Raw genomic sequence first — 13,932 nt, forward strand, 5'->3', positions numbered from 1 at the left:
GGTAAAGAAGCTTCGAAGGAAGCATGTGCCTATTGTCAAGGTCAAATGGGATGCCCATAGAGGTCCCGAATATACGTGGGAGTTAGAGTCCACGATGAAAGAAAAATACCCTCACTTGTTTCAGTAAATCTCGAGGTCGAGATTTCTTTTAAGGGGGTGAGGATATAACACCTCGAAAATTCATGCCCAATAAAATAAAGACACGTGTCATGTGAGACAAACGTGTCAGGAACCCGGATCAAATAAAGATATATGGTAGGATTTAATAAGGGGCGTCATGTTATTAAAATACCTCTGAATGACCCAAGGGCGACATGTTATTAAAACACCTCTGAGCGACCCAAATTATAAATCCCAAGATCCTTAAATCATTATGATAAACATCGAATATATATATTTAGCCAGTTGTTTCTAAATAAATAAAAATTCCATTCTTATGGAAATTGGATCCTTAAAATATCTCTACTACAATCAGGAAATTAGGCTCTTGATTAAGAGAATTGAATTTAAATTGATGCATGTCCAAACAAATCCTCTTGAAATTTCCGTCACTACAAGACTTGCCATAAGGTGCCAAAAGGGTGTAAGTGTATGCAAAGCTTGCAAGGTCTGAGTATCTGGCCCCACAACTGAAAAGCATTGCATAAGATTCGGATTGGAAAGAAATGCATGGTCAAAGCTTAAAGTTTACAAAGTTTTGTCCTCAGTCCATCGGTTACGAACCATATGGCATAAGGCTTACGGTCCGCAAGGATCGGTTACGAACCGCAACCAGATTAAGCGTACGGCCCGCAAGGAGCATATCTGGGCGTATCAGACCAGGGTCGGTTACGGACCATAACCGTATAAGCATACGGTAAGAGAAGCATACGGACCGCAAGAGCTTAGGCTTACGGTCTGTAAGCCTGTCGCTGGCAGCAGGTTTTGGACAGCTGCCTGTTCAGCCTGTTGCACCGCCTTAGTAAGATGGTTTTCGAAATCAGGGGCATGATAGGCAGTATATAGCATCTTAGGGACACCTGGGATGATCTTGTAACCATCATAGACTATCTTGGCTTGATCTTGAGCTCCCTAGTTCACTATATAAGGACTTGAAGTTGTGACATTGGACTTGCTCATTTTCACTTTCACTCAAGACACTTCTCTGGAGCTCCTGGACAGCAACCAACTCTTCTTAGGCTCCATAAGCATACTTAGGACTCTTGTAAGTGTCCTTAACCTCCCTTAATCCGGTTTAGCTTAGTTAATTAGTTAAGAGTCAAACCGTCGTAATTAAGGTTTGACTTCGAGATTAAACAATAATTACTCAGTCAAATCTCGAATTAAAAATACCTATAAGTAGGTAATTATGTGGTCAATAAACCCTTAAAAGGGTATTTCCAGATTCCCACTCTAACTATGCAAATTGTCGAGTCAAAGCTTACTTTAAAAAGTCAACAGAGTGCTTAATTCCAAATTAATACATAATTAGCAATGTAGGATATATGCAACCTGTTTGATCATTAATATAACTTGGTAATTAATGTAAGAACATGTCTAAACATGTTTAACTCGACAATTTTTAGTTTAGACCCGGTTTGGAACCGAAAGTCGCATAGTATGACTTTCGCTTTGACTTTCAGTTCTGACCGTTATAGTCAAGTTTAGGATTGCCTTAGAGATTCTTTTGGACCTAGTTACATGTTAGTATAACCCTCTGAGATTATACGGCTTGGTTCACTAGTGTCTAATTATTATGCAAGTTTCCGTTAAATGCTCATATGTTGACCATTATGCCCAAATGACCTTAAAATATGATTTTTGAAAATATAAAAGAGTAGACATCTTAGTTACTGATTTATAAGCTTGTACCCAAAATTTGAAATCAGTTTGAGGTCTAGGTTAAGAGTTATGCTCATTAGCGTAATTAGAAGCATTCTTAGTAATTAATTAGCGTAATTAGCATATAGCCTATCTAAACCCAAAATTTTAATATCAAACTTTAAACCCACTGATATATAATAATATTTTGGGATCATTAGAGATTTTTATTTATTTTTAGGCTGAGCATAACATAGGGTTTTAAGTTTATTTCGGTTATTGCCGGTTTTGCCCTTTTAGGCTATAAAATGAGTTTTATAAATCCTTTTGACCTCAAACCTTTTTCTACTAATTTATTATGTTAAATAAATTTTTGAGCCTTCTGGAATATTAAAAAAATATCAGCTTTTTATACAAAACCCGGAAATGGCTCCAAATCGCCTTTTTAGGCATTTTTACGACATAGTATGTATCAAAACTAGTTTATATGTATAAGGGTTGATACCTACTGATATATTCAGTAAAATTTTATATTTTAACAGTAAACAAAAGTTTTAAACTCAGGTTTCCAGTTTCGACCTTTTAGGCTTATGTGAAATTACAAAATTGCCCCTTCTGGGCATAGTATGGTTATAATTTGTAAAATTCACATATATATGATACCATACTGTTATGACCCATTAAAATAAGTATATTTACTGATTTATTCAGATATGTAACTCAGGTTACTAATTTAACTCTTTTATACCCTCTAAAATGACTAAAATACCCTTTCGGGGCATAATTTAAGTTAAAAATCGTTTTGGGCATAATAGGACATATCTTACTGATATCACAACATATTTGGTGCATATTAACTCAAGGAACTTGTATATGATTTATATGGTTACCCGTTACGCACTTTCGCGTTCGGATCGGCTTATGTAACTAGTTTACACATATTAGCCGAAACGGGTCAAACCATATCCTTTTTGTCTCAAAATCCAGAATATGATTATGTTACCCATATTAAACAAGCATACAAGCTTGTCGGGTCAAAACCACATTCTAAACCGGTCTTCGCCTTCCGTGCGAATGAACCGTATTCATTCCTTGATAACTAACCGGTCTAAGCTTAGGCTAAATTAAAGACCCGTTAGGATTCTAATAGGTTATTATAAACCTTCGTTCCAGAATAGGAGATCCAGTAAAAGATACTTGTACTTGCTTGTTGTGGTTTGTACTTGCTCAGGTAAATACTTTTAACTTATTTTCCCTTATACGGGCTTGGGGTACGGTATATAAAATACCGCTTGGTCGGGCATTTGACCTTAATCGATTAGTGGTTAAGTATTATCAAGATGACCCGTTTGAAAATTCGTTTTGTTTGTTTTACGCCTTTGGGAGTTTAATGTCCATGTCCCGGATATCCTTGGCATCATTCATGAAATGGCCACGACCTTGACACGCGGGTGTAGGCGTACACCCGACAATGTGTCCATATTTATTAAGGTATAACCGTTGGTTTCCCGTCACGGGTTTATACTATGTGGCGTGTCTATTAATCTTAAACGTGGCACGAACCGGGCGACTAAATGCATAAAAACATGTAATTCTTTTACAAGTTTAAATTTGATTAATTATCCCAAGTTATAAAAACTTTTGTGCCATGTGCATTCAAATCAATTTTTAAAACGTTTTCAAAATGAGTCAGTTAAATTGTATTTACCAGTGTAAAATGACGTATTTTCCCCAAAAAGATTAAGTGCAGGTTCTACACGTAATAGGCTGGCCTCTCCTTAGCATCGTTTAGAGTCTCGCAAGCTTGGATGCAATAAATCTGTTGAACAATTCTCCTTTTTATTTTGATCCGCATGTGGATCTATTTCAACTACATTGTGATACTTAAATATTACAATAATCATTTGGTTGGAATAAATCTATCTTTTTGCTTCCGCTGTGCATTATAATTTGTGTTGTTTTACTATGATGATATCAATTACGTCACGATACTCCCCCACCGGGCCCACCGGTGACACGTGGAAAATAGGGGTGTGACACAAATGCCCATTATATATAAAATGCACATTCAAGTTCATCAACTAGTTTAGGCATTCCTTAGTTACCCAGTAGGCGTTATCTTTAGGCCACCATTTTAACCAGAGTTCTAACCGAGTTTATTACATTTCCAATACATTAACTCGTTCAAGCAATTATCAAGACTAAGTTATTCATTCATTTCGCAAGAACTAAGGGTTCTCATCTATAAGTGAGACCCGTTTCATGATATCACTAGCATTCACCTGAACACCTAATATATTCAAGTTCTTCATATGAACTAGTATATAACGCGATTTCATACATCTATTTTCATGAACAAAATTACCAATTTCATCATAACATATAAAAACCCGTTTCAAGTCATGTATAAGCATTCACTCGAACCTATAAATTGTTCAAGTATCTTGCTTCAACCATCAATTATGATGATTTTAAGCACAAATATACCATTTTCCTTCACTATTTAGTCAAAGCCCACTTCCTAGTTTACTTGTTAATCACTTACAAGTAACATTACATCAATTTCTTCGTAATTTCATCATAACTAACGAAATTAAACATACATAAACATTCAATTTCAACTTTGGATCATAATGCAACAATCTATTTGCAAGTAACCTACTTGTCTCAAAATTCAACTTTAACCAATCTAGGTTTTGTGACATACCTTATGATCCCCACGACTAGGTGATCGCTAATATATATTCAAACCCGAATTTGGTCTTCTGCTCGATCCAAAACACACACCTAGTGTGTGTGTTTTATTTTTTATTTTCATTATATTAAACCAACTTTCTAATTATTCCTCTTTGGCCCCTCAAGTTTTTGTGTTAGTTAATTTTAAGTAGGCTACAAGATACTTATTTCCAACAATATTTCTTTTATTAACTAGGTTAAACATTTCCTAGTTAACTTAGTGAGTTCCAGGATTTAAAACCCGTTTTATTTTAAGTCCCGTTAATTTATTTCCTCAAAGCTTTTATTCTCTTTTGTCTAATATTAGGTTTATTCATTTAAATCCTAATATTTACCGGGTTAATTTTTTTACCACTAACGGTATTTTACCCATTCACTAATATTAGTGTGGTTTGATTACCAAACCCGTTTTTGGGGTGTTACAGAACTTATCATCCTCAAACGAACAGACAAAGCGAAAGGACAATTCAGACAATGGAAGATATGCTTAGAGCCCGTGTAATTGATTTCGGAGGAAATTGGGACGATCATTTACCATTAATAGAATTTTCATACAATAACAGCTATCATACCAGCATCAATGCTGCACCATTTGAAGCCCTTTATGGACGCAAATGCCGAACTCTAGTCTGTTGGGCAGAGATTGGAGAAAAGCAACTATCTGGACCAGAGATAATACAAGAAACAACTGACAAGATTATTCAAGTCAAGGAAAGACTAAAAGCAGCACGAGATCGTCTAAAGAGTTATGCAGATAACAGACGAAAGCCATTGGAATTTCAAGTTGGAGATAAGGTATTATTAAAAGTTTCTCCATGGAAAGGAGTAGTTAGATTCGTTAAAAGAGGAAAGCTAAGCCCAAGGTATGTTGGACCTTTTGAGATTATCAAAAGAATAGGACCAGTAGCTTATCAGCTACAACTGCCAGAGGAAATGGCAGGAATACATGATGTATTTCATATATGTAACCTCAAGAAGTGCTTAGCAGACGAATCATTAGTGGTACCTCTTCAGGACATAGAGGTAAATGAGAAATTTAAGTTTGTAGAGAAACTACTTCAGATTGAAGATAGAAAGATCAAGAATCTCAAACACAAGAGAATAGTTCTGGTCAAAGTAAAATGGGATTCTAAGAGAGGACCAGAATACACATGGGAACTCGAGTCAGAAATGCAAAGGAATATCCACACCTGTTCCAGGGAATCTCGAGGATGAGATTTAAAACAAGGTGGGGAGGATATAACAACTCCTGATACGTGTCGAAGCTATATAGGTGACTAACCAGACCTAGCGTAGCTAGGCCTGGCTCGCAGGCCGTGAAGGAAAGGGACGAGGCTCTCACGGGGCGCGAGAGACCTCCGTTCCAGCCTATATAAGGAGGCCTCCAGCCTCAGTCATTCTCGTTCAATTCTTTTCTCCCTCAAAGCCCCTATTATAGCTAAAAGTTGCTCGATATTATACCCCTAAAACACGAAGCTCTGCCTCGTTGTAAGTATTTTAACCCCTGATCACTAATTCTTTACCCTACCCGATTGATCTAGGGCTCCGTAACGCATGTCGAGGCTCTGCCTGACTAAGTTCGTTGGAGTTCGGTCTCGTGTTGTATGGCTAATGTGATTTGGGTTATCTTACTAACACGTGCACGTTGTGTATTTTTAATAGATCATAATCAGGAAAAGCAACAGGAAGCTATAAAACTACTTAAGTCTACAAAGTGAGTCATTCTCTTTTTCTCACAGTTTGTGAGCCATTATATTTAAGATGCGTTGCAAAACCCTAAATGTTTATCAGTTATAATTACAGTGATTAAGTCTTTGTATTCTACAATTGCTGCCAGTATTATGGGGTTTGTATACAGTACTTGATAACCGTCACAATTGGGCACGGGTATCCAATGTGTGATATGACCATAGTCACAGATCCGTCGAGTGACAAGTACTGAACGAGTAATTTGGTAGATATAAACATTGTAATCGCCCTTAATACTGTAATGTTATAACAACTGACGTTTTAAAAATTGGAATGTACTCGTCAGTATTTCTTGCTGATAAAATGTTTTTAAAACGCGTTTCAGGTAACTTGATGTGAAAGCTATTAAAAGCTAACTATGGATCACTGAAGGCTTAAAGAAAATGGTTATAAAAGTTACCTAAATAAAAGGAGATTATGTTTTCAATAATAAGGGTTTACCCCTATAAATGTATTAAAAATGGAACATGGGTTTTATCCCATTTATTTATTATAAAAGTTTGGTGTTTTGAAACTCTGAGATCTATTTCCTAACTACGATCCTGATGTTTTAACTTCCGCTGCCAAATTAATAAACACCGATACTACCCGTTCTGTGTCTCGCGGCTCCCACTCCCGGGTAGGGGTCGGGGGTTGCGACACACTACGAATAGACAAACCTAGATAATTGAACTTAGTTGACTTCAACACCACTTGACCTTCGATGGTTACCTGGGTTCTATACCACTAAAGTCATAGTACATGTATTCGGTCATAGAACGACTACTCTTTACGCCATTTCTTTCTAAAAACAACTTGTCACTCCCCTAGTCTCTCCTTTAGACTATGTGTACTTTCTCTGTTTAGCACACCATGAAAGTGCTTCTTGGATCGACTAACAACTCGTCCAAAACAACCACGAGAAATGAGCTCAACACGGACCCTTGATGGAGGCCTATCTCTACGGGGAAGAAGTCGGTATCACCTACTAGCGTGCTTGTCTTGGTCCTACCGTACATATCCCTAATTAATTTAATATACTTCGTATGAACCCTTCTACCCTCCAGGCTACCTTAAATCAGTCTACGTGGTACACTATCATACATCTTTAAAGATCAATAAAAATCATATGCAAATATTTCTTCTTCTCCATATAATTTTCTATCAGTCTCCTAAGAAAGTGTGTAGCTTCTGTAGTTGATCGTCTCGGCAGAAATTACATTTTGTTGATATTATGTTAGTTAAAACTTGATACCCGAATGGTCATGACAATTAACATACTACATAACCTTTAGGTTAAACTAATAGGGACTAAAGCATGATATATACAAGAGAAAAAATAGATTTGCGATATATTATTCAATTCTCTCAACGTAATTATAATTATTATAATGTTTGTGTGTATAAAGCCCGTCCCCTATATATACTACACCTGACAAAATTACTAGTTTTATCAGTTCTTACATCGTAGTCTAAAATCTTTTTTAACTTTAAACTTTTTAATGCCACGTGTTAGTCTACCCTTTTTTCATAACATTTCTTTGAACGGCTAATGAATTATAACCCGGTACCTTGGGGTAACCCAATGTCAGTCTACGCTTCTCTCTACCCTTTTTTCATAACTTTGTTATTGAACGGCAAGCGAACAACCAGGTTACCTGGGGTAACTCAATGGCAAAAGACGACCACATACGTCCGCGACCGCAGATAGCGCTGGATGGCCAGGCTCATTATCACTAGTTTTGGGGAAAACCTGTTGTCTGAATGCCTACTACGATAAAACTCGGTTAGAATAGAATAAATTGATGAAAATGAGGAAGTAAAGCACATGAAAGGCATATGAAAAACTAAATGATGTTGCCTTGAAAGGGATCTGTCTCTGTCTTCTTTATATAAAATAAAAAATTAGATAGTGGGATGTTGCCAGGTGTTTGGATACTTATAGCACTTTTACAAATATATAAACGCAACCGATCTCTCTCACCATTTGCACCTCTATCTCTCTCTCAGTTTACAAGTGGGAAACTATAGTCTTGTATACGTAACACTAGAAGAGGGTATTGTTTCCGTAAATGGAAAGTAATAAACATCCTAAACATGGTGGAGCAACGATGGAGATCACCGCGAAACTATCTAGATTTAAGCGGATGTGTGTCTTCTGTGGAAGCAGCTTTGGCAAGAACCCCATCTACCACAATACTGCCGTCGAACTAGGCAACCAATTGGTACGTCTTTGTCTTTGTATATCTCTATGTAGTGAGTGTTTCAACAAAGTCACTCATATAAAAAATTAGCCTCTAAAGAAAATGCATACATATAAATTAAGAGTCCGTAAACCACTTCATTTAAATATATGGATGTTTATCATGTGTTTGTTCAAAAAAAATATATCATTTACATGCATTTTTTTCCCATGAAACCAAGGCTGCATCATCTAAATATGATAATAAGCGAAGGGAATGAACAGTGCCAAAACACCCTGGCACTCTTCATTGGGCCATACATAAACAAATCAATGGCCACGTTATCCCCACGTGTCTCTCAATACCTCCACCGCTACATCTTTGATTTATCCTGCAACACATTAGGGTTCATCTTTGCCTCAATATCTCCAACGGGTGACTGAATTCTCTCACGACAGCCGCTAACCCGGCGACTCTAGCGACGATGGTGACTGATGGTGGTCTAACCGAAGATGACCTAGGGCTCCACTGTGAACCCTATTGGTGGTGGTTTATCTCCGTCGTTCGCCGGAATTTACAGCGGTTTGTATGGTGGCTATGGTTGCGATTCCGTGTCACGGAAAACATTCATCATTTATTAAATGTGGTTGCTATTGTGGCTGCTGCAAAAGACCATTGAAGATAAACTAGCTGCTTGTAATTGCCTCAAGTCGGCTTCGAGAAGCCTAAACCCAAATCCGGCGCTAGCTAAAACACTTCCTGGAAATTGTGGGATCAGTTTGGGTTTCTCCATGTCAGCTAACATTTATTGCACCAAGTAAATTGCTAATCTCCTTTTGTAGATATAGACAGAAGAATAGCATAGTAATTGGTTACACAGATGGATATTGATTCATCTGAATATGACCATATGTCATCATTAAGATCTATCAATTTTTACTAAGAACCATTTGTGTTAATTTTACTTTAGATTGTTTAGATTTGTTTCATATTCTTGCATTTTGAAAAACCTAATTTTGTCACAATGAGATTTTAGGTTACTTTGTAGTATCTATTTTCTGATTGATGTTGTTAATATTAATAAGCTTCAATTTATGGTTGAAATTTGATAGAAATTTATCAAATTGTGTTAAGTTTGACTTAATTTCAATCAAATTTGAGATATATTCATAAAATTGATAAAATAATAACAAATTTTTTTTAAAAAAAAAAATTCATAGTTTATATTTTTTCCAGGTTCTCGGCAGGACCGTTAAAGGGCGTTTGGTTTGGTGGCGGCGAGGATCGCTGGTGTATAGATCTTTGTGGTCGTTTTAGGGTTTCGCGGATGATTGTATTCTGGATAACCATTAACCCTTCGGTTTACCTGTTACACAGTTGATTTGTTAGGCTTTGGTTTCATACCATTTATGGTTGTGATGAGTTCTTAGATTCTGCTGCTGAAAATTAATGAGCATCTTGCCTTTGGGTGGCAGGGATTGTGGATGGTGGGTCTTAACCTGCAACCCCCTGCAGCCATTGATATTTCATTGTTTACAGAACTCTGAACCTGTGCTTGACTTCCATTGCTATTTACGGTTTGTAAGGTTTTTGCTTTCTATTAGCATTATCTTGAAGTGGGATGAGCCCAATGCATTGTGTTGTCGTTCCATGTGTTAATTGTTTATGATGTTGCTCTTGGATTATACATATTCCATCTTGATTATAATAATACAACTGAAATGAATAGTGTCTTTCAGGAGTGTTTTAAATGTGTTGGTTGTGAAGGGCGGTTGTTCATTTAATTGGTGGATAAAGGCAGTGTAGGTTGAGATATCCTGGGCGTCCATTCTGCTTGCATTATGGTTTGGCACATGTGTGTTGCCAGCAAGCAAGCTATTCACACGGCTTTTGTTTCTTACCATTTTTTGTTGTGATGGTTCATTGATTCTGCTGAAAATTGATGAGCATCTCACCTTTGGGTGGCAGGGATTACGGATGGTGGGTCTTAACCTGCAACCCCCTGCAGCCATGGATATTTCATTGTTTTCGAAACTCTGAACCTATGCTTTGTTTCCATTGTTGTTTACAGTTTGAAAGGTTTTTGATTTCTATTAGCAATTTGGTATTATCTTGAAGTAGGGATGAGCCAAATGCATTCGTGCGATTGTAGTTCGTTTGGTACATATTGTATGGCTCAGAAGTATTGGTAGTTGACAATGCATTGTCTTTGGGGACTAAGGGTTACCTAAAGCTTGGGATATTACGCCTAAATTTCCAATTTTTTTTGTGCAGGCTTATGAAATCTGCTAGCAGTTTTATAAAGTTCTACAGTTAGAGGCACCAATCTCTAGACATGTGATGGAGAATGAACTGATGTCACCTCCAATGCTGGTGAAGATTTTGTTTAAGAACATGAACAAGAAGGTTCGTGAGAAGAAGCAGCTAGCAAATATGCAGGTGTTGAGCTGGCGAAAAGCTCAGTTTGGACGCTACGGTCACTTTCATTTTCATCTTTATAAATTTGATCTCACAAATCACTAGAATTTCATATAAGATTTTGGCCTTTTTCATGAACTGTTGGGTTGCAGATACTATGTTTAAGAACACGGTTGGAAAGGGCGGGAAAGTTGGCCGGTTTGAATAATATATGGTCCGGTTTTGATGGTTTGATAACTTATGGTTTCGAACTGGCTGGAACCGCCGTTTAACGTCTATTAATTTTTTTTTCAATTTAAGAATATAAAGTTATTACTTATAGATTTTCTTAATATCTATTATAGGGGTGCGTAATAAGTCGGAAATGAATCATCAGGTGTGTGAAAAGACGATTCCCAGACAAGCAAAATACCAACGTACTGGAAACTACAATACATGTAAGTACTTCAGCAAATACACTTTCTACAATGTAATTTTATGTCAACCCGTCTATTTATGAATGGTCGGTTCCGATTCACATAAAAAATTAAGCTAAAATGGGAACGACTGAGATATTGAGTATGATTTTTAAACACAACAAACCTTGTGTAAATTAAATTATTGTAATGCTCTCAAATTTTATAATCATTTTTTATTAAAAAAAACTTCAAAGGCGCGGACTATTGGGCTGAAACATTTAAATTTGATGTGCAGCTGGAAAGGGCAGATGTGTTTATGAGACTGCTAAGAAGTTGGCACACATGGGCATTGGTGCTACTGTTCCGAGACGGCATCAAATTTATATTCATCCACCTTGTAGACCTTATTGCAGCAAGGTGGCGGGTATGAACAGAATTGGTTTCTTCTAAGTAATGCTCGAACATTGGGTTGGTATGAGTTATGTATTACATCAGCTACTTTGACATACTATTGTATCGGTCTTCTTTCTACTATAAAATGAAAGGTCTATGGTTTCAGTCCTTTTGGCATTTGTAGAATAGTTGATCATGTCTGTGTGCGTATCAACACCAATTAGTGAATTGGTTGTGTGTCAAAACGGGTTCTAGCTAAATTGGCTTGGGTTAAAAGGGGATGTTTCAAAGAAAGTATTACTTTGGCATGGGTTAAAGCAAGTTTTAGTTATAATAGGTTTACCTTATATGGGTCGCTTTAATTAACACTTCTTACCAAGGATAGCCACTTATGATGTCAAAGGTGCGCACCTGGGAGCCTAGGCACTAAAACGCAGCCCGGCATACCATATGCGTTGCGCCCTGAAATGTGCGGTTTAAGGCTCTTAGGCGCAGGTTCAGAGCATTTTCCGACTAAATTCTGTTAAACCATTTTATTTGAAAGTATACAATGTAAATAAAATGTTTTGTGTGATCCTAACTTGACTACACTTAAAATTGGCCTTCAGTACTCCAAGTCAGGCGCAGGTACATCACAGGCTTTTTTAGTTGTTTTATACTTGATTTCGGCTGGTTTAGATTGTTTTAGTACCATTTTGTGTTTATATAGGCTGGTCTTTGGCTGGTTGAGACAAGTTTTTTATAGGTCAATGCGCCTGCTACCCTTAGGTGGTTTGGCTGAGCCTCGCGTGTATGTTATCACACCAAGAATGATTTGATTTAGCGCATCAACCAATTAAATAAAACTTGAAAGAAGCCGGTTGAGCGCGTCGCAACGCGGCGCTATGTATAAACCTAGTTTACATATATTAACAATGAGTTTTAAACTTAGAACAACCATTGAAGCTGGATCGTAGATATACTCTCATGGTATATGTATTTTTAATTATAAAACTCAAGTATAACAACGTTTTTTCTTTATTTTTTTTTAATTTTTTTTTAATACATCTTATTCACAAACTGTAAAACAGTTATTTCAATGATAAGTGATTCTCCCTTGAATGCAACCCTTTACACGAGTCCATATTGTTTTTAGTGTACAAAGGTTAGATTTTTATCATATTATTTAACCGGTATGATTTCACTTTATATTCTTTAAAATCATTTATTATTATTATTATTATTATTATTATTATTATTATTATTATTATTATTATTATTATTATTATTATTATTATTATTATTATTATTATTATTATTTTATAACATTTATGAAAAAGATCAAATTAGTTTTTTCCTTCTAGTTTTGTTTTTGGATAATCACTATGAATGAACTGTGAATTTTATTGACGTTTCATGTTTGTAAATATCATTCCTCATGTTATACTTATAAACATGTGTTAATGAATTGTAGTAAATATGTTTAGCAACTTCACCTTTTAAACTTTGAAGTCCAAACAATCTATATAATTTAACATAATATATATGTCCTCTAAGTGTATAAAAACTTCCTTTTCTCTGTTTATATATTTACTGATCCTATAATTTAACTATATTTACAAGCAGATTTGCTTTCTAAGTGTATTGTAGTAGATGTAGTTACATCATAGTAATTATTTATGATCAAGTAGTAATCTTATTATATGATGTAATACTCTGTGTACAAACAATAAAATTTTTGAAACATAATAACAAGCAATTTATCATGGGCATTCTGAGGATGATTTTTCCCGTTCGCAGTTTGTTTTACGGTGGTGGCGGTGAACCGATGAAAACTTTATAACTGGATGAGTCTTTTACGTAGCAGTTGCAACCCACAACTACCATCGAAAATATATGTTTAAAATATATTTTATTGAATTTTTTTTAATCACTTATTGTAATTACATCATATATATTTGAACCTTCTAAGTTTTCAAGATCTCGTCAAAGTATGGGTCTCATTAATGTGAACACGTGCAAACTGGAAGGGTGGGTGCCCGTACCCCGGGTCTTCTGTCTAAGGCTAGAGTGTCCGTACAAATCCGCAGTATCGGACCAGTCACTCTTACCTGGGAACAATTGGGGTGAGTGTCCACTTATAAGCGAGCATGTCTTCGCGATGCATTATATTAACCCGCTTACTTTGATTAGTCACCATCTCATTTGTTTGCCTTTGGTAACAAACAAATGGTCACAATCTTCATGTGTTGTCTTTCTCTTTTGATTATCTTTCGCTTGTTTCCTCCTATGCCTTC

At 36.2% G+C, this 13,932-nt stretch overlaps 1 protein-coding gene across 2 annotated transcripts; it reads left to right on the forward strand.

Moving 5' to 3' along the window:
- Positions 1-8,743: 8,743 nt before the first annotated feature.
- On the forward strand, positions 8,744-11,824 carry LOC110908166. 2 transcript variants are annotated; one of them, XM_022153064.2, is made up of 5 exons: positions 8,744-9,264; positions 9,684-10,033; positions 10,722-10,923; positions 11,210-11,302; positions 11,559-11,824. In XM_022153064.2, the coding sequence occupies exons 3-5, from the start codon at positions 10,788-10,790 to the stop codon at positions 11,711-11,713; spliced, it is 384 nt and encodes a 127-aa protein (XP_022008756.1). In that variant the 5' UTR covers positions 8,744-9,264; positions 9,684-10,033; positions 10,722-10,787; the 3' UTR covers positions 11,714-11,824. The 2 variants fall into 2 exon arrangements, with proteins under 2 accessions (XP_022008756.1, XP_022008758.1); XM_022153066.2 differs by having other exon boundaries at positions 9,684-10,024.
- Positions 11,825-13,932: the final 2,108 nt, after the last annotated feature.

Source organism: Helianthus annuus, chromosome 14 (assembly GCF_002127325.2).
Source record: "Helianthus annuus cultivar XRQ/B chromosome 14, HanXRQr2.0-SUNRISE, whole genome shotgun sequence".
Taxonomy (NCBI): Eukaryota; Viridiplantae; Streptophyta; class Magnoliopsida; order Asterales; family Asteraceae; genus Helianthus; species Helianthus annuus.